The sequence below is a fragment of the Notolepis coatsorum genome (genome assembly GCF_963971535.1).
Source record: "Notolepis coatsorum genome assembly, chromosome: 20".
Classification (NCBI taxonomy): Eukaryota; Metazoa; Chordata; class Actinopteri; order Aulopiformes; family Paralepididae; genus Notolepis; species Notolepis coatsorum.
In genome coordinates, this window is record NC_140184.1 from 36,082,129 (window position 1) to 36,101,030 (window position 18,902).

General features: G+C 41.2%; 1 protein-coding gene across 1 annotated transcript; it reads left to right on the forward strand.

Annotated features, from left to right (window-relative positions):
* Positions 1–224: 224 nt before the first annotated feature.
* Positions 225–18,047, forward strand: LOC311247110 (small ribosomal subunit protein eS17-like). The gene is made up of 5 exons (XM_084337424.1): positions 225–292; positions 1,027–1,178; positions 9,706–9,811; positions 17,188–17,253; positions 17,925–18,047. Exons 1-5 carry the CDS (start codon positions 290–292, stop codon positions 18,003–18,005), a joined length of 408 nt encoding a protein of 135 aa, XP_084193550.1. The 5' UTR covers positions 225–289; the 3' UTR covers positions 18,006–18,047.
* The last annotated feature ends 855 nt before the right edge of the window (positions 18,048–18,902 follow it).

Consider the following 18,902-nt stretch of genomic DNA (forward strand, 5'->3'; position numbering starts at 1 on the left):
GTGACAGAACTCGCACCACTTACATGAAATTTAACTACGCGATGACCCAAGTATCCGTTTGCGAGGAAATATCTAGTCCCGACTTTAAAATTATAATTGTGCAAAATCGGCTGGATTGTAAATGGAGAACGTTTTATTCCTAAATCTACACGTAGATAAAACTGGGAACGAGTTCTGGCAGACCTCCACCGCCAAGGGGCAGTATTGCGTATGCTGACGTTCTGACGGCCAACGAGTATTAACATCCGGTAACATCTCTCTGTGCTCTCTTCCACCAGTCCGATTCAACATGGTGTGTATACTATGGAATACATCACTTCACAATCCTTTGCAATCCTTGTTTTTTGTTAGGTGAATGCGCGTATACAAGCATTAGTCCGCACATTAACTGCTTAAAGTAACCTAAGTACTTGGTATTAGGTGAATTAGACATCCCATACATTTGTAGTGATTCCCAAATTATGTGTAGTATCGTTAACCAATGGACATTGCCGGCAGCAACAAAACTACTCTTTATCTTTTTATACAGGCTGAAACTGGTTTCAAATAATTACATAGTGGACAAGGTTTAGACGCTATGTTGGTGGCCAGCAATGTCTATCGTAATTCGTTATGGGTTGTACCGAAGAGGCACTAATATAAGAACTCGCGTGGTCATAACCAACACAATATTGAGATCACTAATTAACTAATCAACTGTACTGCCTATCGCAAATGCAGTGTCAGCGTGTGCTTTATTTTGCATTTTGATAGAATGACTTGTGTCTTGGATGTGACTGTAGTACAAGGATGCTCAAGATTCACTCTGCAGACTATTGTGATTAAACTGAATGAGGTTCAACTATCCCAGCTAGGTAACATTATCAAAATGGACCTAGCTAACTCTTGACCATGCACACGAAAAAAATGGAAAACATGCATCTTCAGTCTATCTTCAGAGTTGCCAATGTCTAGTCTTGTCAAATCAGATTTGAAATCGCAAAGTGGGTCGACTTATTGTGGGTTGGGTTGCTTTTTCCCCCACAGGGACGAGTCAGAACTAAGACCGTTAAGAAGGCCGCCAGGGTCATCATTGAGAAATACTATACCAGACTGGGCAATGACTTTCACATCAACAAGAGGGTATGCGAGGAGATTGCCATCATCCCCAGCAAACCACTGCGCAACAAGATTGCTGGGTAAGTTAATGTACTTAAGCTGGGGTTTCAGATTTTTTTTTTTGTATATACTTTTGGTGGTGGCTGCCTAGACCAGTCTGCTTTATTTTTCTCCATCTGAGGTTAGACAGTCTGTGATTGTGCTGGCCTGTGGCAGCTCTCTCCTCTGTCCCATCTCCCTCTCCAAGCTTTGGCTTAAAGTCCCACTTGCATGTTGTATTTTTGTTCAATAAACAATGTGACTAGGCCAATGGTGACTTTCATGAAAGGGGGGGGGGGGGTTATCGAAGTTGACCCAGTTTTAGCGTTTTTATCAAACATTTTGTCCGCACATGGTTCATAGCGTGCGTGTGTCATCTTAATGATGACGTCACAGCAGGTACAGGGCAGCAGGGGCTGAGAATCACAGGCAGGTAGTGGCAGGAAGCAGAGCCTTCTGTTACTACTAGGCTAGCCAAGGAGCTACTATCTGTTTCACCTAACACTATTGCTCCGTGATCATAGCCATTTATCTCTAAAGCTAACCACTATTTGTAAAAGCCACAACCACGTTACCATATTTGTAATAATGTAAAACATGCCGTGACATGTAGCTTGCTAGCCGGCATGATGTGTGCAGTGCTTGCCCCACAGGTCTGAGAAGAGGACCTGCACATTTTACTCGTTTCCGAAACTCTTTTACATTTAAAATGGTTCACCACAGTAGACATAATGCTAACGTTAGCGGGGTAACGTTAGCCAGAGCCATATAGCCAGCTTGGTACTATGACCCGCGACAGCCCACATACCAATAGCGCTGCTGTACTGAACAACAGGCTGCCTAGTGGTACATGTAGTTCTTTTTTTATGACATTAAAAACCTTATAACTACCTTGTTTCAACCAAAAATGCAGTTGTAGCTGGTCCATCAAAGTCTCTCCGACGATTAAATCCATTTGCGTCTTAATGGGAAAGTTACCTGCAGTGACGTCACAGCACTGATGGCATCTGATAAGCTTTTTGATTGGCTCCATACATGTTATTCGTGCATGGACATTTTTAACCTTTTCTGAGTGGAATTTCCGCCGTCAAATGGAAATAAATAATGAAATTAGATACCAATGATGTAAACTACCCATAATTGAAGAGTAGGGTTTAACCTGCAAGTGGGCCTTTAAATTTCATAGACCGGATTATACTGGTACAGTCAACATCTAAACTACAAGCTAGTTCGGTTCACTCCTGTGCAGATTCACTAACTGGTAGATGGTCTGATCTATTGCCTATACCCTAGGCCAGGGGTCGGAAATTTACTTTGCATCAGTACTGACTCTTCATCTCCCAATCTGACATATACTGTCAGAGTGAGGTAACTCTCTGTTCCCCAAGAGATCGAACTATCCAAGGTGCAAGGTGTTTTTTTGTCTATTAGTCTTTAATGCTTTTGCGTGTTTCATAGAAGTCTGTAATTACTTTGGTGCTGAAAAGGCGTTTACGTTGCTCGCCTGGACACGTTACTATTTCCAAATCAAAGGTATATAATGGGTATTATTTTTCATCATGAATGCATCAAACCCGTGTTACCAAGTAAACAAATCATCGTAGCTCTCAGAATGGTAGTCAGAAGCCCACACCGTTAGCGTTAGCATGTAGCCTAGCCATGGCAGACTATTTGATTCCTTAAAGGGGCTATGTATTATAAATGTCATTTTTCAGTCTCTAGCATTGTATTATAGTAATAGGAGTTCGTATCAATGTGTTTTAGGGTCTAAATACCATATTGGCGGATTGCTCAGATTCAGCCCAGCCCCTTTCCTCGTCTAGTAAATCGGGTCATATTTTTTTTGAACGGCCAATACGCGTCATATGGCCGCTGGGTAGCGCACAGTGATGCGATTGGCTCTGTGGTTGGAGCTAATGCCCGCCCCCATTCTACCTAGACTGACTGTACACAGCGAAACCATTTCCTCATACTCGAGAGGGAGAGAAAGGAGAAGAGAGAGAGATAGAGAGCACTTGGGGGTGGGGGACCTGCAGCGCGCCACACACACGCAAACGGGAGATTGAAAGAAAGAAAAAAAAAAACCACAAGCTGCCGGCGGACTGTCTTTTTTTTTTTTCTCTCGCTCTCTCTCTCTCTCTCTCTTCCCCCCCTCCCTCCCTCCCTCTACCAGTGCAGACTGTGTGGCACTGTCACTCAAAGTGCTTATGGGCGGAGCCAGGCCATAACAGCCTGATTTCTTGAGGCTGAAAAATGATGGTTTTGAGTACTTTATTAGAAATATAAAACAATGCATTTTTTTGAAAAAAACCTTACAAATGTCTTCAATAGACTAACAGGAATTGTGTAAAGTTGCCCAAATAGTGCTAGGAATAGCAATACATAGCCCCTTTAAGGGCTCGAAATTGCCTGGGTTTTGGTCATAATGCTCCCGAAATGCTCCTGCTGTTGGCTACTTCTGTGCAGTGAAAACTACTCTAAAGCTTTATAACCTAGTAATTGATTTAGTTCAGGGTAATCTAAGATTAGCCGCAGAGCTAACGCTAGTTAACGTGAGCTAACGCTAGTTAATCAAGCTCACAGAGAGAGATAAACAGCTGACAGCGGATAGTACAGGACGGTACAAATACAATAAAAAAGTGGGTGGGGGCTGTTGTGTAAACCTTGTACTCTTTAGTTAACATATAATAAGAGACAGATTATTTGCTTGCTCCACACTAGTGCACAACAACACAAACCAACTCTTGTCACAACGCTTTACGGTATTTTCACAGCACTGTCGCAACATTACCGTAAAACGTGAACACCGTTGTGACCCACTCGCTCCACTAGTGAGGACTGGTCTCGCCCTCTGCTGGCGCATGTGTGCACTACACTCAAAACTCTGTTTCACTGTAATAGAAACTGAAGCGCATCTGTGATTTTGAAGCTTTTGACTGTATTGATTTTCAATACCGTTGGGATTTAATACCATCGTACCGCCCAAGCCTATTTACAGCCTTAAATAATGTTTGGCACACAAAGACCAAACTGACTGAAAAATATAGGCTACATTTGTCAAAGTATTAACTGGCAGCATACATCAAACTAACACACACACTGTACTGTTTAAAAACAACACTGCTCTGTTCATTCTATTTTTTAAATACGTACATTATCCGTCTACATTTCATTTATTTAGACAGTCTAACATTATTTAAATATTGAGTGCAACTGTGGTGGATTTGGAACTATCTATGGGTTGGTGGGTCCCCACGGACATTTTAGCATGTGGCACCTTCAGCTCCGGTAACGTTAGGAGTTCATAACATCAACAAGCAGCACGAAAGCGGCAATAGTCTCGGTTGGAGTTAGTAAAACACAGTTGTATGTTAGCCTTCTTGGATGTTTAATAAACGCCTATCATTGTCTTTAAACACCCCGCCTCTCAGACTCTAATTTCCTCCTCTGCTAGCTAGTAGCTACAGTAACATTTCGTTGACTATTAGCTGGGGCTAGTGCTACCATAATTAAAGGTGCGTTGTGTTGTACAAACTGCTAACGCTATGGCAAGGTGTGTGTAGGCCTATGTAATGTTAATGGCTATGTTTTTAAAGTCGTAATGAAGATTGATTTATATTGTGCTTGCCATTTTTACACAAACTGACTAGCACCTGGCTGCAGTGCGTCATCTGAACCGTACGATACACAGACGCCCCGAACCGTCGGGGTCGTACCATACGGTACACAGTTCGAATGCGTACCGTCCCACCCCTACAAAATATGCATCAAAGTGCTCGGATGAAGCGATTAACTTGGCTTGGTCTAAATTCTCCGCCCGGACCATATACACAGTGTGAAATAAGGTTTCAAAGGGTGGGCAATACTGCCACCTAGATTCGGCCGGCATTTCACTCTCGGCGTCTCGGAATGAGTCCCAATGATACGTGTAAATATAAATACTAACTACTAACTGGATAGTTGATGATATAAACATTTAATTTCATTATCTGAAATATTCTAAAATCATTAAGTCTGCTATAAGCCATTATCCCTGTGTGTGGGGGTGGGTGGGTGGGTACTGGGTATCTGTTCAAATGTGGATGGTACCCAACCCTAGTACAGGGATAATAGTGGACTTTTTCAAACTGGTGGGGAGTACATCAGTTAAGTCAGGGGAGGAAACTAACTTTTTGGCTTACCAGCCAACTGGCGAGTATATGATTTTTTTTTACCAGCCAAAACAGATTTTTTACCAGCCATAAATAAATAGCTAATTGTGATAATTACTTCTTTGTATGTCTTCGTCTAAATTGATTTTCAATCATAGTAATAATCACACCGTGTCTCTACTCTTTAAAATATTTATTACCATAAAACATTGTGTCTCTACTCTTCACAATATTAGCATAAAACATATATTAATCACATCGTCTCTACTCTTCAAAATATTAGGATATCACATATTAATATGAAAGAGGGAACTATTCTGGACTGGGTTGGGCTGAACTGGGCAGTGAAAGATGCTGGGCTGGGTTGGGCAGGGAAAGTTGGGCTGGTCTAGGTTGGACTTGGTTGGGTTGGACTGGGCTGGGCAGTAAAAGAACCAAGCATTTCACTGTAATGTAATAGCTAAATAAAACAACTTGAACTTGTTACATTTGCACTCTGTTTGGATGCCAAATGTATTCTGGTTGTACTGTACTTGTGCTGTATGATGACAATACATTGGAATCGAATCTCATGTCAACGCTAGGGGTTCAGCAGGTGTATTCTGAATGACGAGTATGACAACATCAACGTTGTGAAGGGCATATGGGTAGAGCCATATGAAATCCGTTTTATTTTTTTCCAAATTCCATTATCTTTTTCCAAATTCCGTTTTTTCCGTTTTAATATTTCAGAATTCTGTATTTTGCTTTGTACGCTCATTTTACCATCAGAAATAGTGTCTAATAAGTGGGAATGAATAAATGTCCACAATTTAATAAGATATAACAGTCTATTTAATAGGGCTGTCATAAATACTTCGAAGCTTTGAAGCTTCGTTCGATGGGCATGGGATTCGAATATGAAAATAAAATTCGATTAAAAAAGAAAATGATATATATATATATTTTTTTGCAAAATCAACTCTGCCTCTCTGTTAACTACAACAAGCAATGCTGTTTGTTATTTAAGATGAGGTCGGACTCTGCACTGACAGATTTGTGTTCATTGTGCTGCTTTTATAAAGTCTCAAATGACGGCTTACAATATTTCATGAAAGCAAAGTGTTTTGTTTGTCTAAGATTTAAAAAGGTTTAAACTTTACAGCACTGACAAAGTTGAATAAAGTGCTGTACAAGTCCCACAACATAAAGGAAATAAAAATATATACCGTATATATATTCTTTTTACAGTGGATTCCATTTTTATTGCTCAATTCCGCGATTCCGTGAACGCGGATTCCATATGGCTCTACATATGGGCGAGTGGTGATATGGGGGGAAACCCGGTAATAATTCGGTAATAATAAAATGTCACTCGGCTGCATTGAAAGCTCGGTGTTGCTAATAAACATTTTAAATCATTTTTCTAAACTAGTAAAAAAAATCACTGAGCTAGCCTTGGCTAAAATGGCTGCTTCCGCATTTTCACGCAGGAGCGCTGTGATTGCTGGCTGCTTTGTCACGTGCCTGGTGCGCCCAGCAATCACAGCGCTCCTGCGTGAAAATGCGGAAGCAGCCATTTTAGCCAAGGCTAGCTCAGTGATTGAAACCCTAATGCAACGGCGAGTACCTTTTGAAATTTATATCTGATATATTTTGGACCCACCGCTCGTCTTTATCCAGTGCTTTTTAATATTTTTTGTTACCTTTTTCCCCCTCCTTTTTTTCGATTTTTCTCCCATCCCACTGTTAGTCGTTATGCCAATTCCCAACCCCCTTCCTGGTTGTTGCGCACCCCCCCCCTACTGTTGGTCCGGGAGGCTGGAGACTGTCTCATGCTTTCCTCCGACACATGTGCAGCCAGCCGGCAGCCAGCCTGGCAGCGCAGATTCTCACCGGGAGAGTAACGTGTGGAAGGTCACACTACCTTTATCCAGATCCTACCCTCGCTGTGCAGGCGCCCCGACCGAACTGTAGGGGTCGATGTCCACAACGCCCAGGACCCACCCACGGCTTCCCTCCCCCTAACTCAGCCAAACGAGTTAGTATAGCGATCAGCCCAAGCCAAGGCAATGCGGACTCTCCGGGAGTCGAGACCGCTTTAACCAGTGCTTGATGTGCACATTAACATGGCTAGTAACGTGGGAGCCAGTGACTGTTTTTGTCCAAGTTTGTCTACGCTGTCAAGCCGGTGACAGGAGTCTGTAGGTCCACACGCAGTGGTCTGTCCACTTCCCCTAGATGGGTGGCATCTTCTAGATAACAAGTGTTCATTGGAGGAGCTTAGAGCACAACGATGATGTTCATTGGTTATGGATTATTATTAGGGATAGGGGTGCACCGATATATCGGTCGGGTATCGGTATCGGCCGATAAGTGCCTTGTTGACTGCTATCGGCCTATCGGCCGATAAGCTAAAATGTGCCGATAGCAGTCGCCGATAAATAACCATCAATTTGTGTAGCGTCAAAAGGCAAAAAAAAATAATTCACTTGCGACCTACCTGCACAACGCCCGCCGTCCCCCACACACACACAAGCTACTGCATCAAAGTTACTACTAGTTATGATTAACAAGGCATTCGTTTTGTGGCATTAACTTATATAGTTAGTGTTACACGGACAATAACATCAGCATATTATTTACCCGAACGTAGCAAGCGTTCATACTAGCTCAGTTCCTTCCGTTGCTCACAGAGCCCTGAGTTTTACCCATTCTGCAATCTGTTAATAACGTTTTCAATCAGACACATGTATAGAAAGGCTTTGTTTTATTATAACATTAGTTTCAGTAAAATCATTATGCCTCATTTAAGTCATCCTGCGGAGCTAAAAGCTAAACGTCAGCCGCGCCGTGTTCTAGAAATCCTCTCGTCAACTCAAAATCAATGGCGGACGAAAGCCGAAGTAAAAAATGTATACGGCTTGCCGATTGGTGGTAACAGCAGGGGCGGGTGCAAGCGGTGTGTGACGTAATTGGCAGAATCGACTGTCAATCAAAATGTCATTGGTTGAGACAATAGTATCTCGCTGCAGCCCAGCAGGTAGACCATGCTGGGAGAACTAGTATCTAGCTGCAGCCCTGCAGAACATACTGGGAGAGAGATAGTGCTATTTCTTGATGTTTCCTTTTTTTAAGTAAATAAAGAGGCCTATGTTCATATCGGTGAGCACAATTTGTAAGACAAATATACAGTAGTTTCATTAAAAAAAAAAAATTACAAAAAAAAAATATTACAAAAAAAATGTAAAAAAAATATTTTGCCACAAAAATCGGTATCGGCCGATTGTGTTAGTTGAACGATCGGTATCGGTGGCAAATTTTCATATCGGTGCATCCCTAATTAGGGATGCTCGATATTGGCTTTTTTACCTATACCGATATTGTCCAACTCTTAATTTCCGATACCGATATCAACCGATATCACATTTTAATGCCGATATCGGCCGATAATATCGGACATCATTTCTATAGAAATGTAAATAAAAAAAAATTGAAAACCGATACCGATATTTTCCGATATCACATTTTAATGCCGATATCGGCCGATAATATCGGACATCCATAATTATTATGAGGCGCAAATGGGAGGAATCATAAGGGGGAGTCAGAGTTCGGCTTGTGCCAGTGAGCGAATCAGTAGATTGCAGAATGATTTTTTTTGTTTTGTTTACTACTCGCCAGTGTGGCGAGTGCTCTTCATGAATCACTCGCCAAACATAAACAATACTCTCATTTGGCGAGTAAAAGGGCCTAATTTCCTCCCGAGTCACACGCACACACCTTTACACAAACACTTGACCTCTAGGCCAAATTCCAGCCTCCTAAGGTGAGAACTGTGGCCACTAGAGTGGGGACACTTATGTACTAACCAACCGAGTGAGCTATAGAGCTGCTGGTTGTAGCCTACTCATCAACAATCAAAACTTGAAGAATACTGAACCTACTGAAACGTACTGTACTGTGGGGGGTTCAGACATGGCAACCATGTTTTAATATGATACTGAATCCCAGTACATTACATCATCACCACAGACATCTTGGTAGGCAAACATGTGTTCAAACAATGTGTGTTTATGGCATAGCGCCATTTTGGTAGGAAACGCATGACTTGTCATTTGAATACTATGAGCAGAATAGCCTGGCCTTTCCTTCTGAATAGATCAATAAATTCATAGGGTCCCGTGACGTCTATGTTTTAGAACAGTGTTCTACATTCCAATGATTAGATCATGTCATCAACTTAACCCTCCTGTTGTCTTTGCGGTTAAATCTTACCGATTTTCAATTTCTCTCTAAAAGATTCAGTTAAGGCAATGTTATAACAATAACCTCATATTGACACATTTGTGCCACATTGGAAATGAGTGTCTTTAAGCTACACTTTTACTTTTTCAGTTGAATCATTGATTGGTGTCTGTCTGTCTGTGTCCCATAGGTATGTGACTCATCTAATGAAGCGTATCCAGAGGGGCCCGGTACGAGGCATCTCCATCAAGCTGCAGGAGGAGGAGAGGGAGAGGAGGGATAACTATGTCCCAGAGGTCTGTAGCTTTGTTTGTGTAATTAAAGGATCATATCAGTGTATGTTTGACTTCTCACCATTATTAGATTGTCCCATTCTTTACACTTTATACACCTATGAACCCAAAATATGTTATATTTTAGTTAATCACGGCCTACCTTACTAAGGCCTAAAAGAAAAAATGGGTTTGTTCCGGTTGCCGACCGACCCTGCCGATTTAGGTGCGACCCAATTTATGAGTTTAAAAATAATAATAATAATTACAAATACGCTTCATGGGGTATGTTTCCATAGCCTGAGAGCTACCAAAACCTACACCTATGCTCACCAAATGTGTTAAAGACGGGGGACAATCTTTGGTAATGGTGAGAAGTAAAAATGACACGGGTATAAAAGTATAGATACAATTAAAGATTACCTCAATTTATTGTGAACAAAAAATATAAGGTACAATTTGTCTAATCAGATAAAAGGGAATTTTTTATTGGTAGTCTACATGGTCCTCATTCAACGCAATGAGGACCATGAAGTAGGGCTGGGCGATACGACGATATTATATAAATATCGGGTACAGTTCATTAACGATACACTTTTTTTTTAACGTATCGTGGATATCGTGATGTTTTGCCCAAGAGGATTGTGTCGCGTCAAACTGGTCCACGCGTTCAAACTTTTTAACAACGCCGCCCCCACACACACACACACTACTGCATCAAAGTTACTACCGGTACTTATGATTAACAAATGCATTCGTTTTGTGGCATTAACGTTATATAGTTACACGTTCATTAACATCAGCGTATTTACCCGAACATAGCAACGTCCGAGGACGACATAGATAGCAAGCATTACTCGTTCATATCTCAGCCCGTGCTGAGTAGTGCCCATTCTGCGGTCTGTTAATAAAGTTTTTAATCAGACAGATGTATGGAAAGGCTTTTATTATAACATTCGTTGCAGTAAAATCATTATGCCTCGTTTAGTCATGCTGCGGTGCGCTGGTAATCTTATCGTCGGCCGCGGGTAGCTAACGTTGTTGTTGTTCAGCTCTCGTCAAAATCAATGGAGGACAGTCTGGAAAGTAAAAAATGAATAGCGCTTGCCGATTGGTGCTAAGAACAGCAGGGCGGGTGCAAGCGGTGTGACGTAATTGGCAGACTCGACCAGGGAACAAACTTAACTTTTTGACTTACCAGCCATTTGGCTGGTAGATTTTAAAAACTACCAGCCATCCAGATTTTTTACCAGCCAAAAATTATAAATAGCTTTTTAGTATATCGCCATGTGTTATTATTACTCGTATGCTATTTTCAATTAATATCATAAACAACATAAGGAATATTAGCATAATTTCTAGTGGACTGAAGGAATGAGTCGGCGTTAATAGTTTTAAATGCAAATAATTTATTGCGAATTTATTTACAATATGGAAGCAAAAGAATTAAAGAACATATTAAAACAACTTCAAACAAGATAAACAAATCCATACTTGCCACCTACAAGGCAACAAGGGATGTTAGCGGAGTCTGTAATGCATCCAGCCTTGTATGGAATAATAATATAATAATATCATGCATTGTTATGTAAACAATTCCACTGGGTAGGCTTTACAACCATAATTAGCTGAAAGTGAAAGCAGACACACCTATATGAACATGCTGGACTAACGTTATAAAAAAAACACAATAAACTTACTCGCACATCCAGGCGAAGTCCCTGTATGGTCTTGATTTTTTCGCTATAGCGTGGGCGTTACGGAATAGTATCCGCATTTTAGCCAGAGTCGACTCTGACAGCTTGGTCAACAGTCGTACAGTCGGAGCAGCCAGGAGCGGAGTAGACTGTGCTTTGTATCTAACAGAGCAGTCCCTGTGACAGCGTGACGTCTCGTGGCTTTTGATGGCTTCCAGTTTCATCACCGACATCCTGATGACAAATTAATTTCGTTTTCTTTTATCCGTTGCTTTGGCACGACATGGTATACAAAACATTACCCCCCCCCCCCCTCAAATTTAAGCCATTCTCGTGGTTTCCCGGAATCAGATGTGTACCATTTCTGGCTAAATTTCCTAACTACACCGACGCTAGTAGCAGGTGCAGTGTTATCGGTGGTGCTGGTGGTAGCAACGGACTCGTCAACGTTAATGTTGTCGCCTGTTTTTCTTAATTTTGAGGGGGGACCCGGGGGAGCTACTCCGGGAATATGCCTCCACATATTTGGTCAAATCAAATGCAAAATTAAATATCGGAGCACAATCAAAAACGCGATTGCAGGGTTTTTTTGTAGGCTAAAGAACGGATGAAGACAGACCTCATGTGTGTCTCATGTTACAAACTTGATCTCGTGAGCAGAGCGCATCTCATTTACATTTAAAGGTTCATTGTTTGTAAACATTAGAACGGACACGCGACACACACACAGTTTCACTTTCGTTTCAACTCACCACGCCCGCATCCAATAGGGTCCAGCTGCAGCCCCGGAGATTGTTCCAGATTGGGCAACGTCCGCCCGCTCCCACGACATTTCTCCCGCTCAGCTGGAAGCTACTCCCTGCATCATATTAATGCCGACCCATGCAGTGGATTTTGTTGGCCGCCAGATGGCGCCCAGGCCTTAATTTATGACGGCCAAACATTAAATCTACACGCCTGTGGCGCTGGGCGTGTAACTATTTTGTACCCTGGACTCGACTGTCAATCATTATTCTGTTGCCGGCTCAATGATGAATGAATGAGAACTTTATTAACAGATTGCAGATTGGGTACAGTACAGCTCAATACAACAACAGTGGACTGGAGGATGAAGACCAGAAAAAGACTTTCGGCTTTTTTACATAAGGGTCCTTCATTTTCAATTCATCAAAACATTTAGAGACATACAAATATACAGTAGTTTCATTAAAATGCTATTGATTGATTGATTGATTTGATTTAAAACTTTATTAACATATTGCAGAATGGGTACAGTACAGCTCAATACATACAATTGTTGAGGGGATGCAGACCAGAGAGACTTTCGTCTTGTTTGCATCAGGGTCCCCCATTTTCAATTCATATTTCATATCTAAATCATATAATATCTCATTGCTAAATATGTGACCAAGTCTAGCGTTTGTGCCAACATGTCTCTATTTTCATTTTCCAGATTGTGAAAGTACAGAATGTAAGCTTTCAAATGATGTGTCATACTTTGAAATCTGAGAATGTTTTGAATATCATATATCCATTTAAATCTTGTAACTCAGTCTGTTGTCTAAAACACTCAAGGAGAGAAAATGCCTCAAAGATTTCTACACTTCAGCTAGTTTGGGGAGGGGGGCGTGGGCGTGGACAACTACCCTCACCTGAATGCGTCCATTGTTAATGTTAATGACTCTCTGTGTGAATGCCTTTACCTGGCTCAGTGAATCTGAGGCCATGTCCTCACGTATATGGATCTTTTGCCAAACGCACATTTTATTCCACGATTGGGCCTCATCCACACGTAAAGGGTGTTTTCAGAGACATAAACGGAGACTTTCTTAAACGCATTTTAAAGTGTAGATTCTCCAAAATATCCGTTCAGTGGATCCGTGCAGCCACTGTAAACGCATAGTCTAGATAAACGATGACGCCACAGCTCACTACGCATGCTCAGACTGTTGTTCCATCCATGGCAATACAATAGGCGCCCGTAGCCTTGAAGCGCACAGAGGCAATAAGATGGACAGCGCCTGGTGCTGAAATGACATTCAAACTATCCTTACTTATATATGCGACGGCACGTGAACTAGGGCTGGGCGATATGGAAAAAAATCTTATCGCGATAACGATATGATAATTTGATTTTATTTCTCGATATCGATAATTATCGAATTTTTTTTTTTTTTTTTTAAACAGATGTATGTTTATTTTGCAGCAATTCTTTGTCATTGCCGCCATCTTTAGTGTTACATCCCCTCACACTCCAGTTCTCAGGCTGCACTGCAGCTGGTTTAAAAGCTAAAGTAAACCGGCTTCTCTGCTGGCTGTGGCTCCAGAGGAGTTGAACAGTTCTGGCTCTGCTAGTTTATTTTCGATCTTTTGGCGCTTTTTTGGTGGACAAACCACCGCACATGTGCACTGTGACTCGTGACTGGAGTCTAGTTCTGCTAGCACACATAGCCTACTGTGTACAGACGGTTTCAAAATGTATTTTAAATTAGAAAGCAAACAAAATAAATGGACAAGAGAAAAATAAATCTGAATTTGGTCAGTATTGTCATTTGGACAAGCAAAGCTGTAACTGAGGGGTACAATTCCCTGACTGTATTACTAGATATGATACTTACTACCACTACCTTTGTACTTAATATTCGGCCACCCAGTACTCGGCATAAATATATTATGATGAACACTGTCACGTAGATGAAACGGATCCAACACAAATGTACGAATTAGAAATAGGTCTTTATTTCTACACAGCGATGGTGTGTAGAGCAAGCACTTAATCAAATCAATCACATTTATGAATGGGAATTAGTATGCACTTTTATGGCAAGAGTATTCGTCGGTATATCAATAGAGAATGTCCAATCTCTGAAGGCGCAGGTGGTACATATACGACCTGGAATAGTTTAGGAATAACGGCAATGATACTTAATGATTATAGACTGGATACACTAGGGGGGGGGTTAATCCGGTCGCTTGTAAGCCGACAGGAGTAGGAAGGGGGGGGGGGTAGAATCCGGCTGCCTCATCCGGCCAAGGGTATCCCAGGTGAACCCACTGTAGTGCCGTTCAATGCGCCGGCGATCCTTGGACCACAGATGAAAGCAGATGGACTCTTTGTGGGCCGGCGTCCTCCGGTCCACGGAGGAGAGACGTGAAGCGACCTCGTCTTGCAGAGCGTCTCCTCACCTTGCGTCCTCTCCAGGGGGGGGGGTTCCAACACACGGCAGTGTCGGGGGTCTTTATCCATGGAATAATCAACGTATACAAAGCATAATCCGTGCCGGGGAAGGCGGGCTGTCGTCGGTAGAATAATCCGGTATACAGGTCCACTCGCTCGTCGGCTCTGGGGCTCCTCGGGTGCAGCTTCACGTGGGGTCAACCACCCTGGATAAGCAGCCAGTTTTCTGCCCGAAACGATGGGGTGCTGACTACGGTAGTATTCTCACCGCACGAAGCACTATATATTAACAGACTATTATTAGCTTAATAGACTACGTCCAACTCGACGATATAGTGCCAAATATGACTATTCAAATATTAATATACACGATGTCTCAATACCGATGGTAGGCGAACTTGGCCTTACTCCCACACGTGGCGTCGCGTGGAGGCTTTACGTCTGTGACTCTATTGGAGGGTAAGAAACTGGACTGAAAAGGAAGTCCTACTTTAGTAGCGCAGTATATATACGCACTATGAACAAATAGTCCCATTAGTGGTGCGGTAGCCAGATTCCTACGCGGAACTAGGACTTGTTCGTACATGTTGAGCGGTACGTTTGAACTGGGTCTGGGGGGTATGGCAGCCTGGCACCAAGGTCTCGACCAATAGTAGAATGGAGACTATTATGGGATGTTCAGTAGGCTAGAATGGATATTCAATGCATATTGTACAAGGAATATACAAGGGATATCAGGGAATATTAGAGAATATACAAATACAATTAAATATATATATATAAATAAATATATATATTCGGTTTAATCTGGCCCTTCACAACAAAAGCCATTACTTTAAGTTGCAGGCAAGAAAGACAAGTCTGTCCACTGTCTCTGGTTTTAAAACTGCCCTGTTGCAGGTAAAAAAAAAAAAAAAAAAAAATCTTTTTTTTAAATTTCGATATTCGATATCGATTATTAAAATATATCGCGATATTTATCGTTATATCGCCCAGCCCTAACGTGAACAGTACAATTCAATTAATGAATGTCTTGTTGTAATTAGTATATATATAGTTTGTGATAAGGACTCGCCATATTTAGTTTCAGAATCCGTTGAATACATTGACATTGTATCTCTCCGTCGCCCAGTGCGCAGAAGTAAAGCATTAAATCGTGACATATCTAGATTGGTTGTTTCCTCTGGACTGCATCTAATCCACCGCTATATCTATCTATTTATCTACTGTATGTATGTCAATATAGCCAATGGAAATGCTAGGAGTGGTGAAGTGGGCTGGGTGAACCAATCATTTCTCTGTCGTCCTGACCGCTCGTACCACCATGGTATTAGGGATATTGCTTATCTCCACCTGCTGGCCCGCATGCTTGTTGGAGCAATTCATATGCGTTTATGTGTTTGTGTCTGGATGGGGATTTTTTTTTAAACACTGGTGTGGACAGGGATTTTATTTTAAACGGAGCCTGAGAATATCCGTTTGGCAAAAGATCCATGTACGTGAGGACATGGCCTGAATCCCAACGCGCAGCTCTATTCAGATGCAAAAATAAACCCAGCCCCCACCTCTCCTCTGTGGAGAGGAACAAACTGTTTCAAAACAGCCTTTTTTAAACACAGAATTCTTACAATTAGAGTTATATCTGTTCGCTGTTATACTAAATATGTTCTTCAACTCTCGAACTGTAGTTGTATATTTAAAAAAAAAAGTTATTGCGTCTCTGTCATTTCACCCTGGCGACTTGTAGGCATCTTCACCAGACTGCCTGGGTCACATATATGCAATATATAATCTAATAATCTAAATCTAATATATAATATAAAAATGCTAAATGCATGGGTATTTTATTTTGTCTTTAATGTTGGCTTGCAAACTCAAAATGTCTTGGTAAGCCTCATAATGAATTGTTTGGGGGGAAAAAAGAAAAACATTGTGATGTGTATCGCCGAAAGGTCCGAAAATATCGTGATATCATATTTAGGCCATATCGCCCAGCCCTACCATGAAGACTAAGTAAACACTACGTGATGATGACCAACGGGACACAGCACACACACATTCCTACAAGCGTGTGTTTTGCCGGAGTGTTTAGGACCCGCCGCAGCTTGTTAGAGAAAAGAAACTACCCCGTTCCTAATGGAGTGCAATAATGGCCGAAGGCGTTAGGCGGTATAAGACCGTCTGCCAGCTCAAACACACTCAGAACAGTAGGCACAAGGTGCCCCGCTGAATTATGAATGGCCATAGCGATTAAAAGAGATACCGTGAGAAAAACGTAGATCTACGTTTCTGGCACTCAACGGTTGGGCGACAGAAACCTAGTTCTATGTTAACGGCACCGGATGTGTTAATTATTTGCATTTATTTATTTAGCCTGCCATTGATGTGAAACATGTTTTTCAGATGGACATTTCCAATGCCATTTAAGATGAATCTGGGATGCAAGTGGTTACCTGCAGCAACAGAGCAAACATAAGATTATGTTCACTTTGCTAATTAACGTGTCTTTCATCTTGTCTCACTAGGTATCTGCTCTAGACCAGGAGCTCATCGAGGTGGATCCAGATACCAAGGAGATGCTGAGGATGCTGGTGGGTATATATAGCCGTTAGCTTTTTAAGTGATTGTTTTCCTAATAATATGTTAAAAGGATGAATATGCTTTTATTTTAGACCTGGATAGAGTAGCTCATTTTGGCCCATTTGCTTCCCCTCTCAATATTCTGTTTAATAAGAAGATATTAGGCTAGTATTAATCATGCAAAGGCCTTATTACATGACTTCAATGTACACAAACACCTTAACCATTTTCATTAATAGATTCTAAACAATCCTGGTCTTAAAGTAATTAATTTCAGTTGAACACCCTAAATTAAGTGTAATCTTTTGATGTAAGTAAACGGCCAACAAAATGTCTGAAATCTCATTTTACTCGAGAGGTGTAGAACCTTCTTTTTCCTATATCAATTTAGTCATTACATTTGAAGAGATGTGGGATGAGCATTGTTTGGTTCTAATGTAAAACCATCTTCCATGTTGTGGTTTTCATATACTGTAAATACTTATTTCAATGCAAATGTACTACTTAATTTTAATTGAGTGGACATAATTCAATTACAGCCTGCATGTAAGCATAAACGCTCAAATATCCTGCATGTGTCTACTGAAATACTGGAAGTGAAAATAAAAGCAGATAGAGCTTGTTAATTCTTTTTTTTAAGCCAACATATGTAAATGATTCCTTTTTATTTTTTCTCTTCCAGGACTTTGGCGGCCTTTCCAACCTTCAAGTGACCCAGCCAGTCATTGGAATGAACTTCAAAACACCAAGAGGTGTCTACTAGAAACATGCACAATATCCCTCTCAATAAAGAAGTGGAAATCCAGTGGCGTCCTTGTTTCTTCATTGTACCTTTGTCTATATCAGCTGTGGGGGGGGAAAACATTTCTTATTTTGGAGATCGATGTCATACTGTGACACTGAAATGAAAAAATATTTCATCAACTAAAATATACTGTATGTCACACCCCGCGCCTCTCCCTGCCGTCTGCAAGTGGCTAATCTTGAGTTTCTGACCCCCCAGTAAGCTAACCATGGATAAATCCAAAAAAAAGGAAAGTCTGAGGAAAATAGAGGGTTTAATTCAGCGTGGACAGATTAATTTGCTTTCACAACTTGTTCTACACTTAACTAACGATGCAGGCTTACCTGAGAAACAACAAAAAATTTACTTTTTATTTGATAGATTTTCCACAAATAAGGGAAGGACTCAAATAGAGCTGCATAGTTCAGGGTTTTATTTCAAAGTAGGTCTACACATGGTAGTATTTTTTTCAAAGTAGACTACTTGTTATTTTGTAAATGATCCACAAATAAGGGAAGGACTCAAATATACCTGCATAGTTCAGGGTTTTATTTCAAAGTCGGTCTACAGACGCCAGTGTTTTGTCTCTTGTGTTTTATTTAAAAATGGGTCTACAGAGCCAGTCTTTTTTCTCCTCATAAGAGTTTGAGGTTTTCCTTTGTTATAACTTTTTTTTTAATGCGTTTTATAATAAATCGCAAATTACCGTACTTTGGGTATGCAATTGTCAGGCGTTTTATGCTAAATGTGGGGTATGCTTGGGGATGACTATATAAAATGTTATACACTGTTGGTGTGTTATCTTCATTTTAAGGGTAAATTGGTTTTTGCGGCTCCAGAGGAATTTTATTTTGTGGGAGGGGGAAAATGGCTCTT

Coding starts and splice junctions, on each gene's coding strand:
- LOC311247110 (XM_084337424.1), top strand. Junction 1,179..9,705: donor CTGCGCAACAAGATTGCTGG/GTAAGTTAATGT, acceptor TGTGTCCCATAG/GTATGTGACTCATCTAATGA. Junction 17,254..17,924: donor AGGAGATGCTGAGGATGCTG/GTGGGTATATAT, acceptor TTTCTCTTCCAG/GACTTTGGCGGCCTTTCCAA.